Raw genomic sequence first — 21,749 nt, 5'->3', positions numbered from 1 at the left:
TTTATTCTACTGAGCTATCTCCCCGGCCCCCTTCTGCTTGACTTTTAATAAAATCTTACCCCAATCTAAGCCAATTTAAATATGTTCTGTATCTTGAACTACATGGTGGTAAAATTCATATAAAAATCCCTCAACTAACATTTAAGTTTTATGTGCTTTAGAGAATAAAATCCCTGCCAGGTATGATGGTAGACACATGTAATCCTAGCACCTGGTGGTTTGAAGCAGGAAGACTGTCCAGAGTTTGAGGCCAGCCTAAGCTACATATTGAGTTCAAGGCTAATCTGAACTATATAAAAGCATTGTCTCATAGAAACAGAGACAGACTGAGATAGAAAGACAGCAGACAGACAGACAATAAAATCCTCTGTTTCATCCTTACCTAGTAATGAAATTTTAAAAAATAAAGGTATCTATACAATAATTTTTTAATGTTGGCAAAAGTATTCTTAGAATGGGGTTGAGGAGATAGCTCAGTAGAATAAATGCCTACCTGGCAAATGCAGGATTCTGAGTTCAATCCTTGGCACACACACACACAAAAAAAGGGCCAGCCAGATAGCTCAATGGATTAAAGTGCCTGATTAGGCAGATGCAGAGGCCAGAGATTTGAACCCCGGCCCGATGCAACTGAGACTGGGCATGGTGATGCAGGCCTGTAATTCCAGCACTTAGGAGGATGAAAAACAGGAAGGATCACTACAAGTTCAATCTGTGTAGTGATACCCTGTAGACCCTGTACTAAATACATATTTAAAAAAAAAAAAGTATTCTTAGAATCTTAGGAATCATCCCAAGCATCCTCAACCTCAGCCTTCTGAGGTAGTAGCAGATAATGTCGTTGTTTCCACAGTCATGACTGTAACAGCAGGAAGGTGGGAGGCAGGGAGAAAATGTGCCTATCTTCAAGACTGGCACAAAGCAGGCAATCTGAGCTCTCTGAGAAATGGGAGACTCAGATCCAGCTTAGGAGCAAGAAGGTATTAGAGCCGCATCTATGACATACATGAAGGAGTCCTACCTTCATCAAGTGCTTGTTGACCCACTTGGTAAATGTTTTCTTCTGAACCCGGTCCCGTTCATCTGCAAAGGAAACACAGAGAAGGGCTCAGGACTGTGCAGGCAACAAGTTCCCAATCCTTTGTCTTGCCCACATCTTAGTTTCTCCATGACCACTTTAAAAGCAGGTATGGTGACACACCCATGTAATCCCAGCACTCAAGAGTCTAAAGCAAGAGGATCACTGTCAAGTCTGAGGCCAACCTGTGCTAAAGAGTGATTTCAAGGCCGTGCTGAACATTAAAGTGAGATTCTGTCCCAACCAAAACAAAACAAAAGTTGGCTTTACCCACAGAAACACAGGACAGTGACTTCTTGTAATGAAGGCTTTGTCTATCCAAACTTCCTTTTTGGTCCTGACCCTGTTGTCACTTTACAGGTTAGGCATGTGCTTCAAAAATCCTGTCACAGCAACATCTTTTGAGCACCATAATCTGAGCAGAGCATGGAGTACAGTGACTCCTTAATTCCTTTACAACAAGCACTGAAGGAAGGTCAAAGTTGTGAACACCACTGTGAGACCTGAGGTGGCCTTGGCAGGTGGGTTCCATCTCTTTCTATCCACCAATCTGCCTGTGTAATGTTCCACTGCTGTCCTCCCCGCCCAGCATTTCCTGAATGCTACCTCTCAAAGCTGTCCAATTTGCTTCTGTTCCCTTCCTTCCTTTTCCAAAGAGGACACTGGAGGAAGCAGAGGCAAACTCTCCTACTTTCTCAGTTGTTTTCACCACTTTAACAAAAACTAAACTGTCAATACCTGGCCCCTACTTCTCTGCAGATGCTGAGACCTTAGAGGGCTCACTTTCTCCCACTCCAGCCAATTCCCTAAGGCCACTTCCAGAATACTGAGCCATCAGCCCTGCTACTTTTCTGTTTACTTGAAGCTACCCCATCCCCTGTATCAGTGATGGCAAACCTTTTACAATTTTCAATGATACAAACAGCCTGCTGCAACATGCATGCTATAGGCTTATCACCCACTGTCCTATATCACCTCATTCAAGTCATCCTCACTGTCACTATTTTCTGCTGTCTGCTCCCTTCTACATGAACATCAATGTACAGGCTGACAATGCATCTAAGATTGACTGTGTCTAGTGTATTCCACCTATAATTCTTATCCAGCCACCACACTGGCACACTCCAGATTCACTCCTCCGAACATACCCCCATACTGTAGTCACCTTTATCAATCTATCATCAATCATTCACGTGTGTTTGTGTGGGGGGTAAGTTTTTATAATTAGGTCTTATTATGTAAAGCTTTAGCTGTTAAGAGATTGTGGGAGACACAAATAAAGTAAAACATGGTCCTCTTTAACAAGTTATTGATCTCAATTAGCCAGTATATGATTAGAAGACAGGCTAAAAAAAAACACAAAATGAATTAAGAACTGAGTTACCTAGAAGAATATACTGTTTTCAATACGTAAAATTCCCAAAACTCTAATAAGTATCAGTTATGTGCTGGAACATGCCTCCATGATGGAAAAATTATAACTATTAGTTGTGACTACTATACTTTCACCAAAAGTAGACTTGAGGCCTGGGCTGTAACTCAGAGACAGAATGCCTGCTTGGCAAGCATGAAGTAGTGAGTTCAATTCCCTGTATATGTATTTTAAAAAGGCAGGTCCTTACTGTTTTGCAACACTAATCACATCATAACCATGTCTAATTCTAGTTTTACACAATTCTGACACCAAAGATGCAAGTTTTGTTTCTTTTCTTATTAGAATTTTTATCATAAAAATTGTACAAATAGCCCATTAATTCACAACTGAAAAAAGAAAAAGTTAGTGATCTTTCTTTTAAATTAGTAACATAGAATTCACTTGATTTCTTTTTGGCCCACTGTCTTGTTCTTGTGGGCCCAAAGATGTAAGTTTTGTGACTTAAGCTCACTACATGATTTTTCTGTTCATTTACCAAGCCCTTCCGGGAACATAATGCCCTAGAGCAGAGGTTAACCTATAGCATGCCAAGAGAGCTGTCTGTTACCACAGCAGCTCTAAAAGGTATGGCAGGGGCTGGAGAGATGGCTCAGTGGTCTAAAGCACCTATTTGGAACAAGCTTGGAAAAGCCCAGGGACTGCGGTTCGATCCCCCAGCACCACATGCCAGCCAGCCGCGCCCCCTGGTGGGCTGAGCTGGCCACACACACACACACACACACACACACACACACTAAATAAATGTTTAAAAAAAAAATTAAAGGTATGGCACATACCTGTAATCTCAGCACTCAGGAGGCTGAGGCAAGAGGATCACTGTCAGTTCAAGGCTACCTCGGGGGGTGGGGGGGTTCACAGTGAGGTCAAACCCAGCCTGAATTACATAGCAAGACTGTCTCAAAAAAATCAAAACTTTAAAAAAAAAATTTTTTTTTTTAATTAAAAAAATAAAAGGTTCACTATCACTGCCCTAGAGAAACTTAATGGTCTCACATCAATCATACTGCCTCAAAGCTAAATAACTGCCTTTCTATTCAGGAAGAAAAGGATCCAATAAAATTTTGGAAAAAAAAAGAACAACAATAAAATTTTGAAAAAAAAAAAAAAAAGGATGAAAGTATGTTTTCTGAATAGGATATTAAAAGCAATTTGACTATATGACTTTCCAAAGCCAGCTAGCCTGCTCACAGCTGAGTTACATGTTCCCCAGAAAAGAGTTTCATAGAACTGCTTAGCTTCTTTGAGAAAAGAACCATTTTTAAAGGTCCTGTGTTGATAGGCCTATGAACCGAATGAAACCCCCCTCCTGACTTAAACATCAGCATAAACGGCTACTAGAGTTTAACAATAATTTAGCAAGTAATTTCAGTGGGGCAATCAAACAAAAACCTTAACTATAACACAGAACTTCAGCATGCTCTGAATAGCTCAAACTTTTCAAACTACTGGCGAAGTTTTAAATTTGGCTCACTACTTCAATTCTAGGCCTAACACAGATTATTCTGTCTATCAGTGAAGATAAAATTCTCAGGAAATATTATGTTAGGAAAACAGACAAAGAAAGGGGCAAAATTCATTTGGAAGTTTCTTAGAATTTCAGATCTAACAAAGGCATTTATCTATTATCTTATTTGCATGGTGTTTTTATTAATTATTCAATTTCTGAATTACAAGGCTTTAATTGGAAAGATTTAGTTAGTACTTGTTTCCAACTTTATTAAGACTACACTACAGGTCTCTGGGAAACAAATTCCCAATACCTACTCTAACTTTCTTTGTTTCAGTTTCACTGGCAGAGACGTCCCTCCTCATAACCCAAGCCTGTCCTTTCGCCTCTTTCCTCTTGGGTACATAATCCAGCAAGTGTCCCCTGCCTTCATATCTTCAACTTCCCCTTCTCTACCAGCTCTATTCCCTGGGCTTCCAGAACAAATCTGACGACAACTCTGGACTCTACTCCCTCACCTCTTACTCACCTATTGGTCATGGCTTCCAACTCCACAGATCCATGTCTCTGCTCTCCTCACAGCCACCCAATTGCCAACTTAGTGGGGTGGTTTTGCATCTTATCTCATTTAAACTCTATGTGTCAGAAGACAATGTTGATCATTCCTTCATTTTTAAAATAAACTCTTATTCTTTTTTACTTTGAACCAAGGGCTTGTGCACTGAGCCACAGGGTCTTACTAAATTGCCCAAACTAGGATTGAACTTGTGATCCTCCTGTCCCACCCTTCCAGAGTGTGGGGATTATACACCACCACCCCCAGCCACATGCCCCCTCTTGAATTTTCCTCCTTCTTTGGCATTTCATTCTCTTTTGCTCCCTTCTTAAATGTTTTTTCATCTTTGGTCCTCTTTATTTTTATTCTATATCATAGCTTCTTAAAATATCCATGGATCGGGCTGGAGAGATGGCTCAGTGGTCTAAAGCACCTACTTGAAACAAGCTTGGCAAAGCACAGGGACCGCGGTTCGATCCCCAGCACCACATGCCAGCCAGACCCGCCCCCTGGTGGGCTGAGCTGGCCACACACACACACAATAAATAAATGTAATAAATAAAAATAAATAAATATTAAAAAAATAAAAAATAAAGATTTATTCTTAAAATATCCATGGATCTAAAACTTGGTTAATGGGTTTGGGGGGGGGGTATCATAAAATACCAAAATTATATGCAAAGCTTTTGATGTTATGGGGCAGGGGATCATTGCTTTAAAAAAATAAAAAGTTACAGATGCCTATTCTCTACCTTATCCCAGAATGATTTAATCTATCCCCATGGTTCTAACTATAACCTATTCACAGATAATTCCCACATCTCCAACACAGGCCTTTATCCCAAACACCACTCTCATATATGACAGATTGCATCCTAAAAATTTATGCTCATCTCAAACTCATTTGTCTAAAGCAGAAATCTTGTTTTTAACATATTTCCCTGCTATAGTCATATTCAATGCTATCAGCAATATTTCTGTCAAGACTGATCTTGTAGGGCCAGCCAAATAGTTCAGCAGATTAAAGCGCCTGTAAGCAGGCACAGGGGCCAGGGGTTTGATCCCTGGGCCTGCCATGCCAGCCCCACCCCTGGGGTCCTGCTGAGATGGCAATTGAGACTGAGCATGGTGGCGCAAGCCTGTAATCCCAGCTCTTGGGAAGCTGTAAACATGAGAATCACATGAGTCTGATCTAGTAGTAAGGCCCTGAACACCCTGTAGACCCTTCCCTAAAAATACAAAAAAAAAAAAAAACCCAAAAACGTTGATCATGAGGTTCTGAGGTTGATCCCCGGTACCATAAAGGAGATACCAAAGCTCCCAAGCTAACACAAGGAGAAGAGAGTGTTGAAATAGGTCTGTTTTGTGACCTTATGAAGTTTACAGTTAGTGGTAAGAGACCAACATATAAATAATTAATAATAACATTGAGCAAATAAGCTATCAGATACACACTGCACAAAATGCTACTGAAGCACACAGAGTTGAATAATTCTGACAAAGGAGTTCATGAAAGGTCTGCTGTATGAACTAATCTTTAAATGACAAAGAGGACTCTAGCAGGCCAAAGAGGAGCTACATAAAGCATTCCAAACAAGAAAAAAACATAAACTGTGACTTGGTACACACAGCAGGTTGTTCACTGTGAGTTTTTTTTTTTTAAATAAATTTATTTAGTGTGTGTGTGTGTGTGTGTGTGTGTGTGTGTGTGTGTGGCCAGCTCAGCCCACCAGGGGGCGCAGCTGGCTGGCATGCGGTGCTGGGGGATCGAACCGTGGTCCCTGTGCTTTGCCAAGCTTGTTCCAAGTAGGTGCTTTAGACCACTGAGCCATCTCTCCAGCCCGTTCACTGTGAGTTTAAAACCAGCCTGAACTATATAACGAGACCCTGTCTCAAAAAAATCAAAACTATGTGAGGTCTGTCACACTTAGTATTCAACTTAATCCTCACAATGCTATCCAAGTGTGTATTATTTATCCTCATTTTATAATTTAAAGTTTAATGCTTAAAGTGCTTACTGTTAATTTTTCCAAAAGTCACACCGTAATTAGTAAAGATTTAAATACAAGTCTAGCCAGTGTGGTGCTATATACCCATAATCCCAGCATTTGGGAAGCTGAGGCAGGAGAATCACTGTGAAGTCAAAGTCTACTTAGATTACGTAATGAGATGCTATCCCAGGAAAGAAAAAAGAAAAGACATCCACCACCAAGGGTTGGTACAGACTGAGAAAGTCTTGGTGAGAACTGACTGAATTTAGGAAAGTTAAAATTCTAGAAATTTCAATGCAAAGTTAAATTTTTAGACTAGACATGGTGGCACATCTGTAATACTAGCACTCAGAAAGCTGAGGCAGGCGGATCATCATGAGTTTGAGAACACCCTGGAACACACTGCAAGACCCTGCCTCTTTTTCTTTTTTTTTACGTTTTTACCTATTTCCTAGGAAAATCTGATCTATGTCAATGACAATTCTTTGAACTATTAGGAATCAGAAAATACAGGCCAAATTTTATAAAGAAATAAAATGAATTCATGCTTCACAAGTCCAAGACTGAGGGTATATTAACCAGCACCTACCTCCCCAAAAAAGAGAGATGGAAGCCAGTAAAAAAGTTCCAGAGTTGGAGGGAGGGAAATGTACAGAAAATACAAGGAAAGAAATACAAAGAAAGAAAAAAGATCAGTATTTTCTAGAATACTCAAATATAACACATTCAGAAAAGCTAAATATTTCATATATACAAAAGAGAAGCAGTTTTAAGAATCCTCAAAAATCATCTTAAAGATAAAGTAACCAAGGCCCAGAGAGATCAATGAATTTAGATAAAGTTATATAGGTGCACAACCAGGTTTCTGCTAAATTAGATTTCCTGATGTCTAATCTGTGGCTCCAACCTTTTTCTGATACAGTATTCATCTCTTGTCACTGAGCCTGAATTGCATCTACAAAACAAGTTCGGACTAAGTCAATTGTCCCCAAATACCAATCTATGAAACATGCACCTGGAGAGCTTTGTAAAAAGTACAACTCAAGCAAATAGAGCAGTGTCTGGCTGGCTTCCATTTCAGAATGGAACCGCAAGCCTAGAGCCAGCAGCTAGGTCAGGCTCACAATAGGGAGCTACTCTCTCTAGCCATCAGGCACCCCAAGCAAAGAAATAAAGCATATACAAAAGAGTTTTTACTTCAGCAATCCAAGTGTTTGTGTGCTTGGTCTTGTATAGGGATGAATGATGACTAGCACTGTTTATAAATACTATATACATTACTACAACTAGCAGCTAGTAGTTATTAACTCATATAGGAGGCACTGGATTTTGACTCTATGACTTAGAGTGTGTGTGTGTGTGTTTGTTTGTTTGTTTGTTTGTTTGTGAGATAGGGTCGCCCTATGTATTTCAGGCTGGCCTTGAACTCACTTTGTAGTCCAGGCTAACTTTCAATGATCCTGCTGCCTCAGGCTTTCTAGTGCCAGGATTACAGGCGTGTCCACCACACCTGTCTCAATGAAATTCTTGATTTCCTTATACTTCTCTGTTGACTACAGAAAAAAATACCTTTGGCCTCTACATTTAATGTCTGAGCACTTTTATATATAGATTACTAAGGTTGGATGTGGTGGTGCACACACACCTATAATCCTAGCATGTGGTAGGCTGAGGTAGGAGGATTGCTGAGCCCAGTCTGTGCCACACAGAGAGCTCAAAGCCTGTTTGTACTACATCATGACAGTCCATCTCTACACTCTTCTCCCCCACAAAAAATCAGATATAGATGACATTTTCAGTTCCCAGAAAGAAAATCTCAATGATACAGGAAAGCTAAAAGGCTAAAAAGCATGACAATAAATGACTAAAATCACCATCCTTGTGCTCCAAAATTAGTAGAGCACTAGTTTATTTCTAAAAAGCATTTCAATGTTTGGAAGAAAGCACTGGCCTAGCAGTCAGAAAGAAGCACACACCTGTAATCCCAACACTTGAGAGGCTGAGCAGGATTGCTGCAAATTCAAGGTCAACTTTGGCTACATAGTGAGACCCTGTCAAAGAAAGACAGAGAAAAAGAGGGAGAGAGAGAGAGAGGGAAGGAGGAAGGGAACAAAAAAAGAAGACAAGGCAGAAATCAAAACCTCAGTCCTAGCAGTCAGGAGATATCAGAAGCCCAGTTATGCTCCTCTATTTCTGCAGAGGTCCCCTCTCTATCAAAACACTAATGATTTTAATGTTAGTAAAAAGCTTGCCTAATTTAGATCATGACTTTATTCTACTTCAGAGACTCAAAATATAAAAAAAAAAAAATCATGGATTATCAAGCCAATGGTTCCTAAACTTAAATCTCACAGGCCAGTAAATGTTCCAAAGAGAGTCTAACATGTTGAAGATAACACTATGCAATACAAATACTGTCAAATTCATATTATTTCATTTAGAGAAATTCTGTATCATTTCTAATTTTTTTCTTTATCTGTTTTGTATTTGCTTTAATTTTTTTTAAAAAGAAAGTCTAACCTGAAATTTCCAACTTTTTACTTTGCTACTGTTACCTAAAGACCTGCCTTCTAATAACAAAGCTTTCATAAAATAAAGGTTATTTTAACATAAAAAATTAGGGAAATAATTTCAAAATAAAAGACACTTCTTTAAATGATTTTAGCTTTATGAAAAACACACTACATCCTTCTACATTTTATTTTACAAAAAAAAAATCAGTGAAATGTTTTAGTACAGTACATCCTATACTTTGGAAAGCAAGAAACCTATGGCCATTTGCTCAAGGTCAGAGAACGTTATGCAAATGAACTCTTTTCCCTATTAGGGGAGATCTGAGTCTCAGCTAACAGCATTCCCCCTCGCTAACACTTCTGTAGGCCCTTTTCTCCAGACCATCTTCAAATGTTTTTGTCTGTTATACTGGCAGCCCAGAGTGTAAGAGAATTACAATAGGCCCCAAAGAGGAAACATAGAGCATGACTCCTCCCTTCCATCAACCCCCACTTGCTCAGAGGTGGACTCCGTAACCAACCAACTTCTGCTAAAAATATACCCTAGACTTTCGGCACTATGCAACATAACTTAAAAGTAGCTTCCTGGCACCAGCAGAAAGAAGCCTGAGCATGAATTCAGCCTCTATAAAAAGTTCCACACCCAATGCTTGAGCTCTTAACTGCCAGTCACTACAAGCTTACGAAGTTCCCCAGGAAGTAGGAAACCCTTTCTATCTCACCCCACATTTTAACAAGCACAAAGGTTGTAACACCTTCAGGGCTTCAAAGGCTGTGTATTCCTATGAGTCAATGAGAACAAGGGCTATTTAGGATCCTCAGGCGCAGACAAAGATCCCCCCCACACCCCGCCACATACACACACATACATACTAACCCATACAGCACATGCGGCAAACCAGGTGGGCGTTGAACTCCTGCTCATCTTGGTAACTGGGCCACATAGTTCCCCAAGTCAGCTGGCCCCACTAAAGGAAGATGTCCCAAAGAACCTCCAGCCCTTGACCTGCGAACCCTTGCAGGTCCTCAAAGCAGGCCACAAGGTGAACAGAAACAGGCAGCCCAAGAGCTAGGCAATGAACAGAGAGCAGAACAGAGAAGTGGCTCCACCCACAACTTCCTACTGACCTCCTTCTCTTGAGGTCAGAGAGGAAGCTCCTCCCTAGGGCACTTAACAAAAATGGGGTCCAGGTCTTCAGGCAAACAGCATGCTATTCCGAAGTGGCATCAATTCAGCATTTGCAGACTACCAGAGTATTCAGAGGTGGGGGGCTCCATAAATAAAAGTCCACTCAAGGTAACAAGGAAGACTGAGCAGACAGAAGCTGGTCCTCTAGTTACCTTACATTTGAAGAGCAAAAGCTTGTGACCCGGTAAATCTTCAACAATTGCCAGAGAGCTGACAGACTGTCATGGCTTACTGCCAAGTCAGGAACAGTGCACCCATTGCCCAACTACCTGCTCCTCCAGCTCACCTCTTCTCCAGCAGTGCCTTTAAAGTGCACCCAATGGGCCGGGGAGATGGCTCAGTGGAATAAGCACTTCCCTGGCAAGCGCAAGGGCCTGAGTTCAATCCACGGTTCCACAGAAAAGAAAAAAAAAATGCACCCAAACTGAGACGGTCTCATGATGGGAGACCATAATGGAGCAGGCACCTCCATTTTATTTGTAGCCCCAAAGACTACAAGTAAAAATAAACATCAGTTTGCCTAGCTGGCCACTTAGTATAAATAAGCCTTGTGACCTCCATGGTCACCTGACAACTTCCTACCCTCCCACCTATGCTGTTCACTGCCAAATATCCTAGATTCCTAAGAAAGACTCACTTCCCCGTACTTCTGGCTGCCCAAAGGGAAGAGTCACAGATGATTACTCTTACTTAGAGAGCAGAGTCAAGCACTGCCTCTAGCAGAGATTAGCGCAGCAGATTCCAGCAACTTCTGAGCGACTATATGCCTGATGCTCTATTCTTTCTCCCTGGCCACCTGGGAATGGTATCCCAAGGTCCCTTCCTCCCAGATCCTCCCACTTTGTCTTTACAGTAAGTGCACTTAACTCAGCTGTGGCAGAAATCCCTTTATCCATCCATGGAAGGCTGCTTGCTTGTTTGTTCAACTTGTTTTCTGAGTCTTGGCTAATTGTACCAGACACTGGAATGCTGAAGAAACACAATGAAGGGCTTTTTCACTCAGATGGCCCAGCCTATCTATTAGTTCTTCACAATTCTGAGCCAACCAGGGCTGAGAAAAGTGGAGCCTCTGTGGATGCCAGGGCAGACAATCCAATCCTGCGCTGCACCACTCAAAAAGGCCCTGCTGATGATAAGGGTCTAATCACCAGCCCTCTGCTTTAGCTCCCTAAATAGAACAACTTCTTTAGACCAATGCTGCTTTCAAACCTGTTTCCGAAGGCAGGGAGAGAGGCAGCACCCAGGAAAGCAAGTGTCCAGATATTAGCCCCAAAGACAAGTAAAAATATACATCAGTTTGCATAGCTGGCCACTTGGTATAAGTAAGCCTTGTGACCTCCACGGTCACCTGACAACTTCCTACCCTCCCACCTACAAACTCCTAATAATCCTGTTACTGGTTACTAAGAAAGGGCCACACAGCTAACTTTATCCTTTCTTGACTAAGCTCTTGGTCACCTCAATAATCTGTGACAACAGTACTCAGTTTATCCCCCCTATTAGATATTCCTTAGCCTGGGAGAAGGATCCTCCAAAAAGTTACCTTGCCGTAGGAAAAAATATACAAGTAACAGGCAAGAAAGAAGAAAAGGAATGAATATTTCCTCATTCATATTTAGTAACATTTTCTTTTATCATATTGAAATTCCCTGAGTGCAAGGGCTCTTGTTTTCATATCTCAGTCACTAGCAGTTGAATGGCACTAAGTAAAGCTAAAATTAACTGAGTACAAGTATCTAACTGTTTACAGGTAATGTGCTAAGAACTTTAAATACCATTTATTTAATCCCAACAACAGTTTTCTAAGAAATGAGTCATTTTAATTTCAATGACAAAACATACTAAGATATAAAAGGTTAAATGACTTGACTAATATTAGATATTTATCTGTAAGCTCAAATGCAATAATTTTTATTGTACTCTGCTGTCTCTGAGAATAATCTAAACTAGAAAAACTAGGGCTGGGGAGATAGCTCAGTGGAATAAGCACTTGTCTGGCAAGCACAAGGGCCTGAGTTCAATCCCTGGTTCTGCAAAAAAACTCCAAAAAACTAGAAAAACTAAGCTGGATATAAGAACTGCACATGTGTGTGCATGCGTGCGTGCGTGCATCCGTGCGTGTGTGTGTGTGTGTGTGTGTGTGTGTGTGTGTGTGTGTAATATTCTAAGGGAAATTCAGAAATAAAAATTCCTAACTATGGCTAACTGGAGATATGGGATACATCTCAAACAAATATATGAGGCAACTTCTAGAAATAATTAATAGGTTCTGTGTTTCAAAAAAGAAACTGTTAGTGACAGAAGAGAACAGCCCTTTGATCAGGACAGTCATATATCCAAGAAAGATGGGCTAAGATATTTATCTGGATCATTTTCCTTTCTTTTCGCCCAACATTTTATCATTTCATAACAAAAGGTAGGAAAAGGTGAATCTGGCTGCTACCAGATCTCATAAACAGCTAAGTGAAGGGAAAAATGTTCAAGCTAATGTTAAGATACCTGACTGGAAGTTATCAGAGAGTTTACAGCTACTGGCTTTCATGTAACAGTATAAAAAACAGGAAAAAAAATACAAATATATTATTATTTTGTACGCGTGTGTGTACGTGTTACCAGAGATCGAACTCAGGATCTTGCGCTTGCCAGGCAAGCACTTATTCCACTGAGCTATCTCCCCAGCTCCCTGAAACTTTATATTAAATTTCTTTTCTAAATGCCCAAATCATCCAGGTGTGTTGGCACACACTTGTAATCCCAGGACCCAGGTGATGAGGCTGAGAAAGGACTGCCAAGAGTTCAAAGCCAGCTTGGAATTCACAGCAAGACCCTGTCTTTAAAACAAATAAAAGGGTGCTGGGGAGATGGCTTCGTAGAATAAGCTCTTGCCTGGCAAGCATAAGGGTCTGAGTTCAATCCTTGGTTCTGCAAAAAAAAAAAAAAAAAAAAATTTAAAAAGCACTTTTTCTTGGGGGGGTGTGTGGTTCAGGGGATGGAATACAGGACCTTGTGCTAGTCAGGCAGGTGTTTATGTCATTGAGCTACATCCTGGCCCTTATAACCCACCTGCTCTTAAGGATATAAAAGTGATACAAAAGTCTTTCTGATGTATAAAAGTGATTCCTAATAGATAGATCAATTAGGGTCCTGCAGAAAAAATAATTTTATTTAAAACATAATAGACAGATCACAAATTTTATATACTCCCACAGTGGTTCTGTCACAAATTTCTAATTTCCAACTATAAAACTATGTTTTACTCCAGCAGCCCACAGGAAAGTAGCATGTTCTCAATGATAATTTTTTGTGAAAAACTGCAACAATAAGAAACAACTAGTAATCCCAGCACTAGGGGGGCTGAAAACAGGAGGATCACTATGAGTCCAAGCTGCACAGTGAGACTCTGCAAAAACAAAAAAGAAACAACTAAGTACCCGACTTGCGAAAATCCAAATTACAAACTTTCACATCTGTACTATATAAAATTCACAGGTGTACTGTGTAAGACTGTCGAATAATGAAGGAATCCAATTTAAGAACATTCTCATGAAATGGAACTTGTACATAAGGTGGAGATTTACCGTATACCATTCTGGTCACTTGTAAAATGTCTTCTGAGAACTAACTTAAATAAGCTGGACATGGCAGTACATGCCTATGATCCCAGCACTCAGGAAGCTGAGCCAGGAGGAGTGCTGTGAGTTCAAGGCCAGCCTACACTACATATAGCAAGGTTTTGTCTTAAAGAAAAAAAGAATTCAAAACATGTGACACACGGGCTGGAGAGATGGCTCAGTGGTCTAAAGCACCTACTTGAAACAAGCTTGGCAAAGCACAGGGACCATGGTTCGATCCCCCAGCACCACATGCCAGCCAGCCCCGCCCCCTGATGGGCTGAGCTGGCCACACACATAAATAAATGTAATAAAAAAAAAAAAAAACGTGACATTGTTAACCCCATTCTACAGAGGAGAAAACAGCTCAGATAAATGAATGTCAGTTGGTAGGATCACAGCTATGATAAAAATAGAGCCTGGGGCCAGCCAGATAGTTCAACAGATTAAAACACCCTGCTTAGGGGGATGCAGGGGCTGGGCCCTGCCCCAGGGGCACCTGAGACTGAAATTGAGACTGGGCGTGGCAGCAAGAGAGCCTGTAATCCTAGCACTTGGGAGGCTGAAAACAGGAGGATCACTAGGAGTTTGATCTGTGTAGTGAGACCCCATAGACCCTGTAGACCCTGTACTAAGTACATAAAAAAGAATACAGCCTGACTCCTTGTGTTCAACCTGCTCTCAAACACAATTCCATACCATCTTCAAGTACAGGCTTTATGACTGTAGTACCAAAAATCACAAAGAATTAGAGATCTTCATTTAGTTTTTTCTTATACAGACTAAATATCTAAAGTTGTGAGGAGTTAAACAACCTGTTCAAAATTATGTAACAGTGCTGGGCATGGTGGTACACAGCTATAATCCTAGCACTCAGGAGGCTGAGGCATGATTAGTTTGAGGCCAGCCTGGGCTACATAAGCAAGTTCAAGGCCATCCTGCACAACATAGACACCCTATCTCAAAAAATAAAATAAAATTACATAGCACTAAGCTAAATAGGACTTAAGAGGTTAGATCTTTTTTTTTTTTTTGGCGGAACCGGGGATTGAACTCAGGCCCTTGTGCTTGCCAGGGAAGCACTTATTCTATTGAGCCATCTCCCCGGCCCCTAGATCTTTTGACTTCAAGTTCAATGTTTTTGTTTTTACTATCCTGAACAAATGGGGGAGGTGTTATTTAGAAAGGAAAATACTCGACCTTCATCAAAGCATCTAATGCCATTATGATTATTTGAGCAAAGACACATTAGATATAGGACACTAATTGAATATTTTTGAAAACCAGGTAAGGTGACACATCTGTAATCCAAACATTCAAGAGGCTGAGCCAGGAGGATCACAGAGTTCAAGGTCAGCCTAAACTGAGAGAGAGAGAGAGAGAGAGAGAGACAGACAGACAGACAGACAGACAGACAGAGAGCACAAATGGAAGGCACACAGCTAATAGCATAAGTAAGGAAAGTAAAGTTCAAAGAACAGGGACAAACTTAACTCTGATAACTCAAAGTCATATAAAATTATATAATGACCAAAGGCACAGCAGGGATTAGAATAGAGATAATTCACAGTAAGGTTGGTTATTTTATCAATAATCTTAAATTTAATATAATGCAATAGAATAAAGAGACTGCTAGAAAGAGAGAGAGGGAGGGAAGGAGGGAGGGAGGGAGGGAGAGAGGGAGAGGGAGAGGGAGAGAGAGAGAGAGAGAGAGGCAATCCTAGGTAGCACTTCATACGTCCCAGATCTAAGCACTGTGTGTGGGCCTCTTAGTGGGATGATGGAAATAGAACCTTAAGAAGGCCAACAAGATAACTCAGCAGTCTAAAGCACCTGCTTAAGCAAGCTTAGGCAGGTGCAGGGGACCACTGTTCAAGCCCCAGCACCACAGGCCATGCCAGCCCCCACCCCGAGGGCAGGCTGAGCTGGCAAAAAAAAAGAGTTAAAAGGAAGAACTTTAAGAGATCAGACTTTCCAAACCTTTTGTTTTACCAACAAAAACAACAAACAACAAACAATAGTGAAGGAAAAGTTTTCCTTTCATAAACACAAAAAAACCTTCAAATGTTCTTCACATGTAACCATAAAGCCCTTTTCCTATTTATGTCACAATGAGATAGTATAAAACACAAGTAAACTCTGCATCATTCAGTTAACTTATACCTACACAACTACCATAGAGTACATATCAAATAAGCCAAGCCTGTTATTTATTTTTTATGTATTTAATACAGGTTCTACATAGTCTCACTACATAGATTGGACTTGTAGTGAAAAACAGGAAGGTTTTTCAACCTCCCAAACTCTGGATTACAGGTGTGTGCTACCATGCCCAGTCTCATTCACCATCTCAGCATGCCCTGGGGGTGAGGCCAGCAAGCAAGCCAAAGATCAACCCCCCTCCTTCGCCAGCCTGCATCTGCCTAAGCAGGAGCTTTAATCCACTGAGCTATCTGGCCAGCCCAAGCCAAGCCTTTTAAATGGTGTGTGTGTGTGTGTGTGTGTGTGTGTGTGTGTGTGTGTGTGTTTCCGGGAAGCGGGAATTGAACTCAGGCCCTTGTGTTCACCAGGCAAGCACTTATTCTACTGAGCCATCTCCCTGGCCCCCTCAAGCCTTTAAGTGAACAGGGCATACTTCGCTCTACAGCATATAGCTAATGCTATGTTAATTCTTGCATTTATTTATTCAAGTAATATTTACTGACAACTATTTTTGAGCACTTAAAATACTGAGATGAATGAGACTCCCTATTCTTCAAGATCTTATAGGGTAATAGATTCTAATTGGTGGCAGGACGAGGATATCATGCAAGATAGTAAGACAAGTCTGAATAAGTACTGTACCACAGATGGGACAGCACTGAGGCCCAGAAGAGGAACCCTTACATCAATCATGGGAGACTCTCCAGAGCCAGTAACTGATTACCTAGAAGGACAAACAATGAGCAGCCCCAGGTGAAGAGAAGATTTCAACCAGAGAGCTGCATGCTTGTTTGTTTGATTGATTGACTGACTGATTTTGGCGGAACTGGGGATTGAATTTAGGCCCTTGTGCTTGCCAAGGAAGCACTTATTCCACTGAGCCATCTCCCCGGCCCTTTTATTTATTTTTTTTGAGACAGGGTCTCTCTATGCAGCTGGGGGCAGCATTGTACTCATTTTGTAGCCCCTGGCTGGTCTCGAATTCACAGAGATCCTCCTGTCTCTACCTCCAGAGTGCTGGGATTATAGACGTGCACCACCATGCCCAGTGCATGTTTTTAAATAACTTGAGAATGCTGTGTGTCTGTAAGACCAAGACAGGAACTAAAACCTGTGAAACAGGCCCAAATCAGATCATAAAAACCCTTTCAAATCAGGCTGAAGAGTCTGAGCTCTCTTCTAAAAGCAGAAGGGAAGCCTGGGTTTATTTTATTTATTTACTTATTTTTGCAGAACCAGGGATTGAATTTAGGCCCTTGCAATGCTGGGTTTATTTTAAGCAGCACAGTGATACAGACAGCTCTGTTTTAGAAAAATCACTCTGGCTGCTAGAGTTAGAAGAGGACAGATCAGGGGAAGGAAGTTATTTCAAAAATCTAGAGAGGGGGCTGGAGAGATGGCTCAGTGGTCTAAAGCACCTACTTGAATCAAGCTTGGCGAAGCACAGGGACCACGGTTCGATCCCCAGCACCACATGCCAGCCAGCCCCGCCCCCTGGTGGGCTGAGCTGGCCACACACACACAAAATAAATAAATGTAATAAATAAAAATAAATAAATATTTAAAAAAAAAAATCTAGAGAAAAAAAAAAAAAGACTCACATGGAGACAGTAATAGGTTCTGGGAAAGAAGAGACAAGGTGAATACAAGGGTAGACAGTGTATATTAAACATATTTAAATTTTTAAGCCAGGTGTGGTGGTGCATACCTGTAATTCCAGCCTGGGAAGCTGAAGCAGGAAGACTGCTACAAGTTCAAGACAAGCCTGGGCTACAAAGGAAGCTAAAGGCCAGCCTGAACTACATAGTAAGACTCTGTCTCAAAAAGAACTAGGACCGGGTAGATAGCTCAGTAGAATAAGCACTTGCCTGGCAAGTGCAGGGTCCAGAGTTCAATCCCCAGTTCCACTAAAAAACACAAAAAAAAAAAAAAAAAAAAAAAAAAAAAAAAAAAGACCTAAATATACACATACATACATACGTACTAATTCAGTGTTTAAGCCTTGTCTTACAGATATTATATGGCTTTAATACAAACTGACTGTACCTTCTTGTATCTCACATCTGCTAAAAAGACTTGGGAAGGTGGCTGCACAAGCCAAACGTTGTCAATCAGGACTGGTGATCTTTCTCCACCCTCTCTATCACACATCCTTCATCCTTCTTCTCAGCTCCCACCCACATGACCACCGCCCATTTTTAAAACAAAAGCAAAAGATTTAATTGCCCAACAGGAATGATAGAATGTTGAAGAGTTAGAAAAATATGTCTACCAAAAGAAAGGGAGGTAAAAATACCATAGGTAGTTTCAAAGGTAATACCTTACCTTTTCTGTCTAACACAGAAAAGGAACACATTTGATCTTTGCTAGGCAGAAAGAATTCCCTAGTCAGGTTTGTCAGTGCACACCTGTGACTCCAACACTCAGAAGGCTAAGACATGAGGGTCACCAAGTAAGTTCAAAGCCAGCCTGAACTACATAGCAAGATCCTGTTTAAAAACAAACAAAACAAAACCTAAAAAAGAATTCCTTCAATATCTGAAATCATGTCCATTCTTCATACTATGAAAATATGAATAGAAAGTGAGACTAGAACAAAATTTTCAACACACACACACATTCCCCACATCCATACTACAATATCATATGGTGATATACTACCCATTTACTATGTAATAGAGACAAACACCTGAGCCCACACAACTGAGCCTTGCCCTGAAATCTACTGGACACAGGACCTATATTCTGTTGATATCCAGAAAGAGTTATTATTTTAGGAGGTGGTTGTTGTTATTGTTTTAGTTTTCAGAGACAGGGTCTCACTATGTATCTCAGCCTACCCTAGAACTATGCAGCCCAGGCTAGTTTTGAACTTTAGGAGTTACCTGGCTCAACCTCCTGAGTGCTAGGATTATAGGCATGTGCCACCACACCCATCAGAAAGTTGTCACATGGGGCTGGTGAGATGGCTCAGTGGTCTAAGGCACCTACTTAGAACAAGCTTGGCAAAGCACAGGGACCGCGGTTCAATCCCCCAGCACCACATGCCAGCCTGCCCCGCCCCCTGGTGGGCTGAGCTGGCCACACACACACACACATATAAATAAATAAATAAAGAGTACATAATTTAAAAAAAAAAAAAAGTTGTCACATATTTAATCATATGTTTATTTATGACCAATACAAAAATATACAGAAGATGGTAGAGAAACTAGTTATATTCAATGGTAGGTAATAATTATAGAGTATGCAAATTATTTTTAAAGTATTTTTAAATAAATGAAATGGTAATTCAGGCTCAGAATCTCACAAGTTTTTTCATGTTCCATCGATGATTTGGTATCCACAGTTTCCAAATAAAGATCCAACTGAAAAGATCAAATAATCCCAGCACTGATAGAGACTGAGACAGAATTGCAAGTTCAAGTCCTACAAATTTGAGTCCTACAATTTTAAAATCCTGCCTCTAAATAAACAGATAGATAAGTAGAAAAATAAGTAAGTGGGCTGGGTATGTAGTTCAGTGGTAAAAAACTTCCCTCTCATCCCCCCCAGTTCGAGTCCCCAGTGCCCCCCAAAAAGAAAAGTTCTAGTTTTACAGATAAATTGAGCATAGCACATTGCTAGTACAGCTATTAGGTACTTCAGTCTAAGTTGTTTGACATAAATAAAAAGCTTTTACAGTACATTTTTTATTTTCATTTTAATATATTTCATTATTTATGAAATTAGTATTTCTGAAACAAAAATGAAAGCACTTAGGGTAATGGTTCTTTTCTACAGAAAATTCAAAATACTAATTAGTAGCTTAGAACTCTCATTACCATAATATAATGGGAAACAAAGGTAGCAGCCTTTGTCTAAGTGACACTTTCTTGTTACATATGATACATAATAGCACCAAATAACTAAAGCCTAGTATTGTTTCTAAGTTCAAATAAAGGAAAGCCAAAGAAGGGAAAAGAGGAAGAAATAGTAAAAGAAAATAAAGAACAAAAAATCCACATTTTAAAAAGTAAAGCAAAAAGAAAAAAACAAAAGCAAAACTAATTTAGAGTATTATTTTAAGTGTACCATCATATGAGCAAATGTGTTTCCAAATGCCTATTTCTACTGTCAGAGATAAACACTAGGATCTTAACTATAGGGTTTAGTCAAAAGCTTTTTCTGGGAATTACTGGAAAGGACATTGGGAATTGACTTAATAACCTAATTCTGTCATTCAGGAATTTTTAATGAAAGGCTAAGTAACAACTCATCAGCTCTGTATTTTAACTTGCAAGAGTTACAGGAACAGATGTCTAAATGGCTTGACATAAAGGTAGTAAGCTGACCAGTGACTCAGACAAGGTAACTTAGAGCTGATCCCTACACCGGGCAGTTAGAAGTAAATGGAGCACAATATAATAGCAATATGGGGAGAAAGAGGCCTGGCAAAATTTTTTAAAAGTGCTTTCACTTTAACTTTCAGAGCCCAAGTCCTCGGAGAAGAGAACAATTAACTTTTGAGCACTGAACAGGCTGATATGGATATACACACACACACAGTTTAACTGTGCAGCTGCCCCCAGAAGCAGGGAACAGAATCAATCATCAAAAAGAACAGAGATGCTGTGGTGTCACAAGGACACCACACAACCCTTTCCTCTTATGACCCTTCCTCCTCTGCCTTTTCTCTCCCTAAATATAAGAAATCCAGAAACTTCTCAATCCCACCAATCTCTTCAACTGTATCTGGGAGAATATGACAGTTTGTTTGGTTCAAAATAAAGAGCCAAAACACCACTGTGAGAATAAGAAACTAAAAAAAGAAGCTCTGACTCTCCAAGGAAGAACACAAGGTAGCACCGCAGTGACTTCCAGCTCTGGGCCAACACTGGTTCATCTAACCAGTAGGTCAGTCCATGTCTCCCAGAGACTCCAGAGTCCAGATTCCTTAGCATGCCCATGCACAGTCCAGTTTGACAGGCAGCCCAGGAGAAGGGCACACTGGCCCCTTTAGGTCCTCCCTTCCTCTGCCACCCTCATAGCCCCACAGCTAAAGATTGGTTCCAGTTAGTTACCTGCTCTGCCTCTGGCACATCTCTTCCAGTACAGGACACCAGCAATTCCAAGAATGTGAGTCAAAATAAAGATGGTTGGTGGCAAAAAAGATGAATCTAAAAGAGGCATTTCAGGCCTGTCCTTTCTTCTCCCTAAGTTAGTCACAAGCACAGCTCAGTGCTGCCTCTGGATGCCTTTCTCCTGAGGTTACTGCTGTCCTGCACTATCAGCCACAGGCAGAGGCCCAGGGCTCAGCGTTAGAAACTTCCTGTCAGTCTCTCCTCCATCTCACCTCTGACTGCTTTTCAGCAGGCAGCAGTAGCTTGGGACTAAACAGCACAGAGTATCTCAAACAAAGTCCAGGAAACAACTGGCCTAGCTATGGGGAGGGGCGAGAGAAGGAGGAACAAGGAGAGTAGAAAGGGGTGCCTGAGCCAGTGTCACGCTGACTCAAACCTCTATCTTAGGCATCCTCAGTCAGCTTAAACAAACAAACCTCAGACCCTGCTACAAGGGAGGGTGCCAGAGGACGTCACACTCTAACTTTCCATTCCCAGCCAGCTTGGAATGCCAGACTTCACGATGTAGCCAGAAGAAAAAAGTCACATATGCACGAGGGAACTTCTTGCAGAGAGCACCGTGGCCCAGCAGGAGGGCAACCTTTCAACAGGAGCATGCCACTGT

At 40.9% G+C, this 21,749-nt stretch overlaps 1 protein-coding gene across 1 annotated transcript in view; it reads right to left on the bottom strand.

The window, feature by feature from the left end:
- Macf1 (microtubule-actin crosslinking factor 1) overlaps positions 1-21,405 on the bottom strand; it is a 276,478-nt gene extending 255,073 nt beyond the window's left edge. Inside the window, exons 1-2 of the mRNA XM_023701121.1 lie at positions 21,086-21,405; positions 1,022-1,083 (exon numbers count right to left, since the gene is read on the bottom strand). Coding sequence (XP_023556889.1) covers positions 1,022-1,083; positions 21,086-21,194 — 171 coding nt within the window. The 5' untranslated portion in view covers positions 21,195-21,405. The remainder of the gene's footprint in view (positions 1-1,021; positions 1,084-21,085) is intronic.
- Positions 21,406-21,749: the final 344 nt, after the last annotated feature.

The sequence above is a fragment of the Octodon degus genome, unplaced genomic scaffold (genome assembly GCF_000260255.1).
Source record: "Octodon degus isolate 3935 unplaced genomic scaffold, OctDeg1.0 scaffold00130, whole genome shotgun sequence".
NCBI lineage: Eukaryota > Metazoa > Chordata > Mammalia > Rodentia > Octodontidae > Octodon > Octodon degus.
Note: the sequence above shows the minus strand (reverse complement) of the source record. Positions and strands in the feature narration are given on the sequence as shown.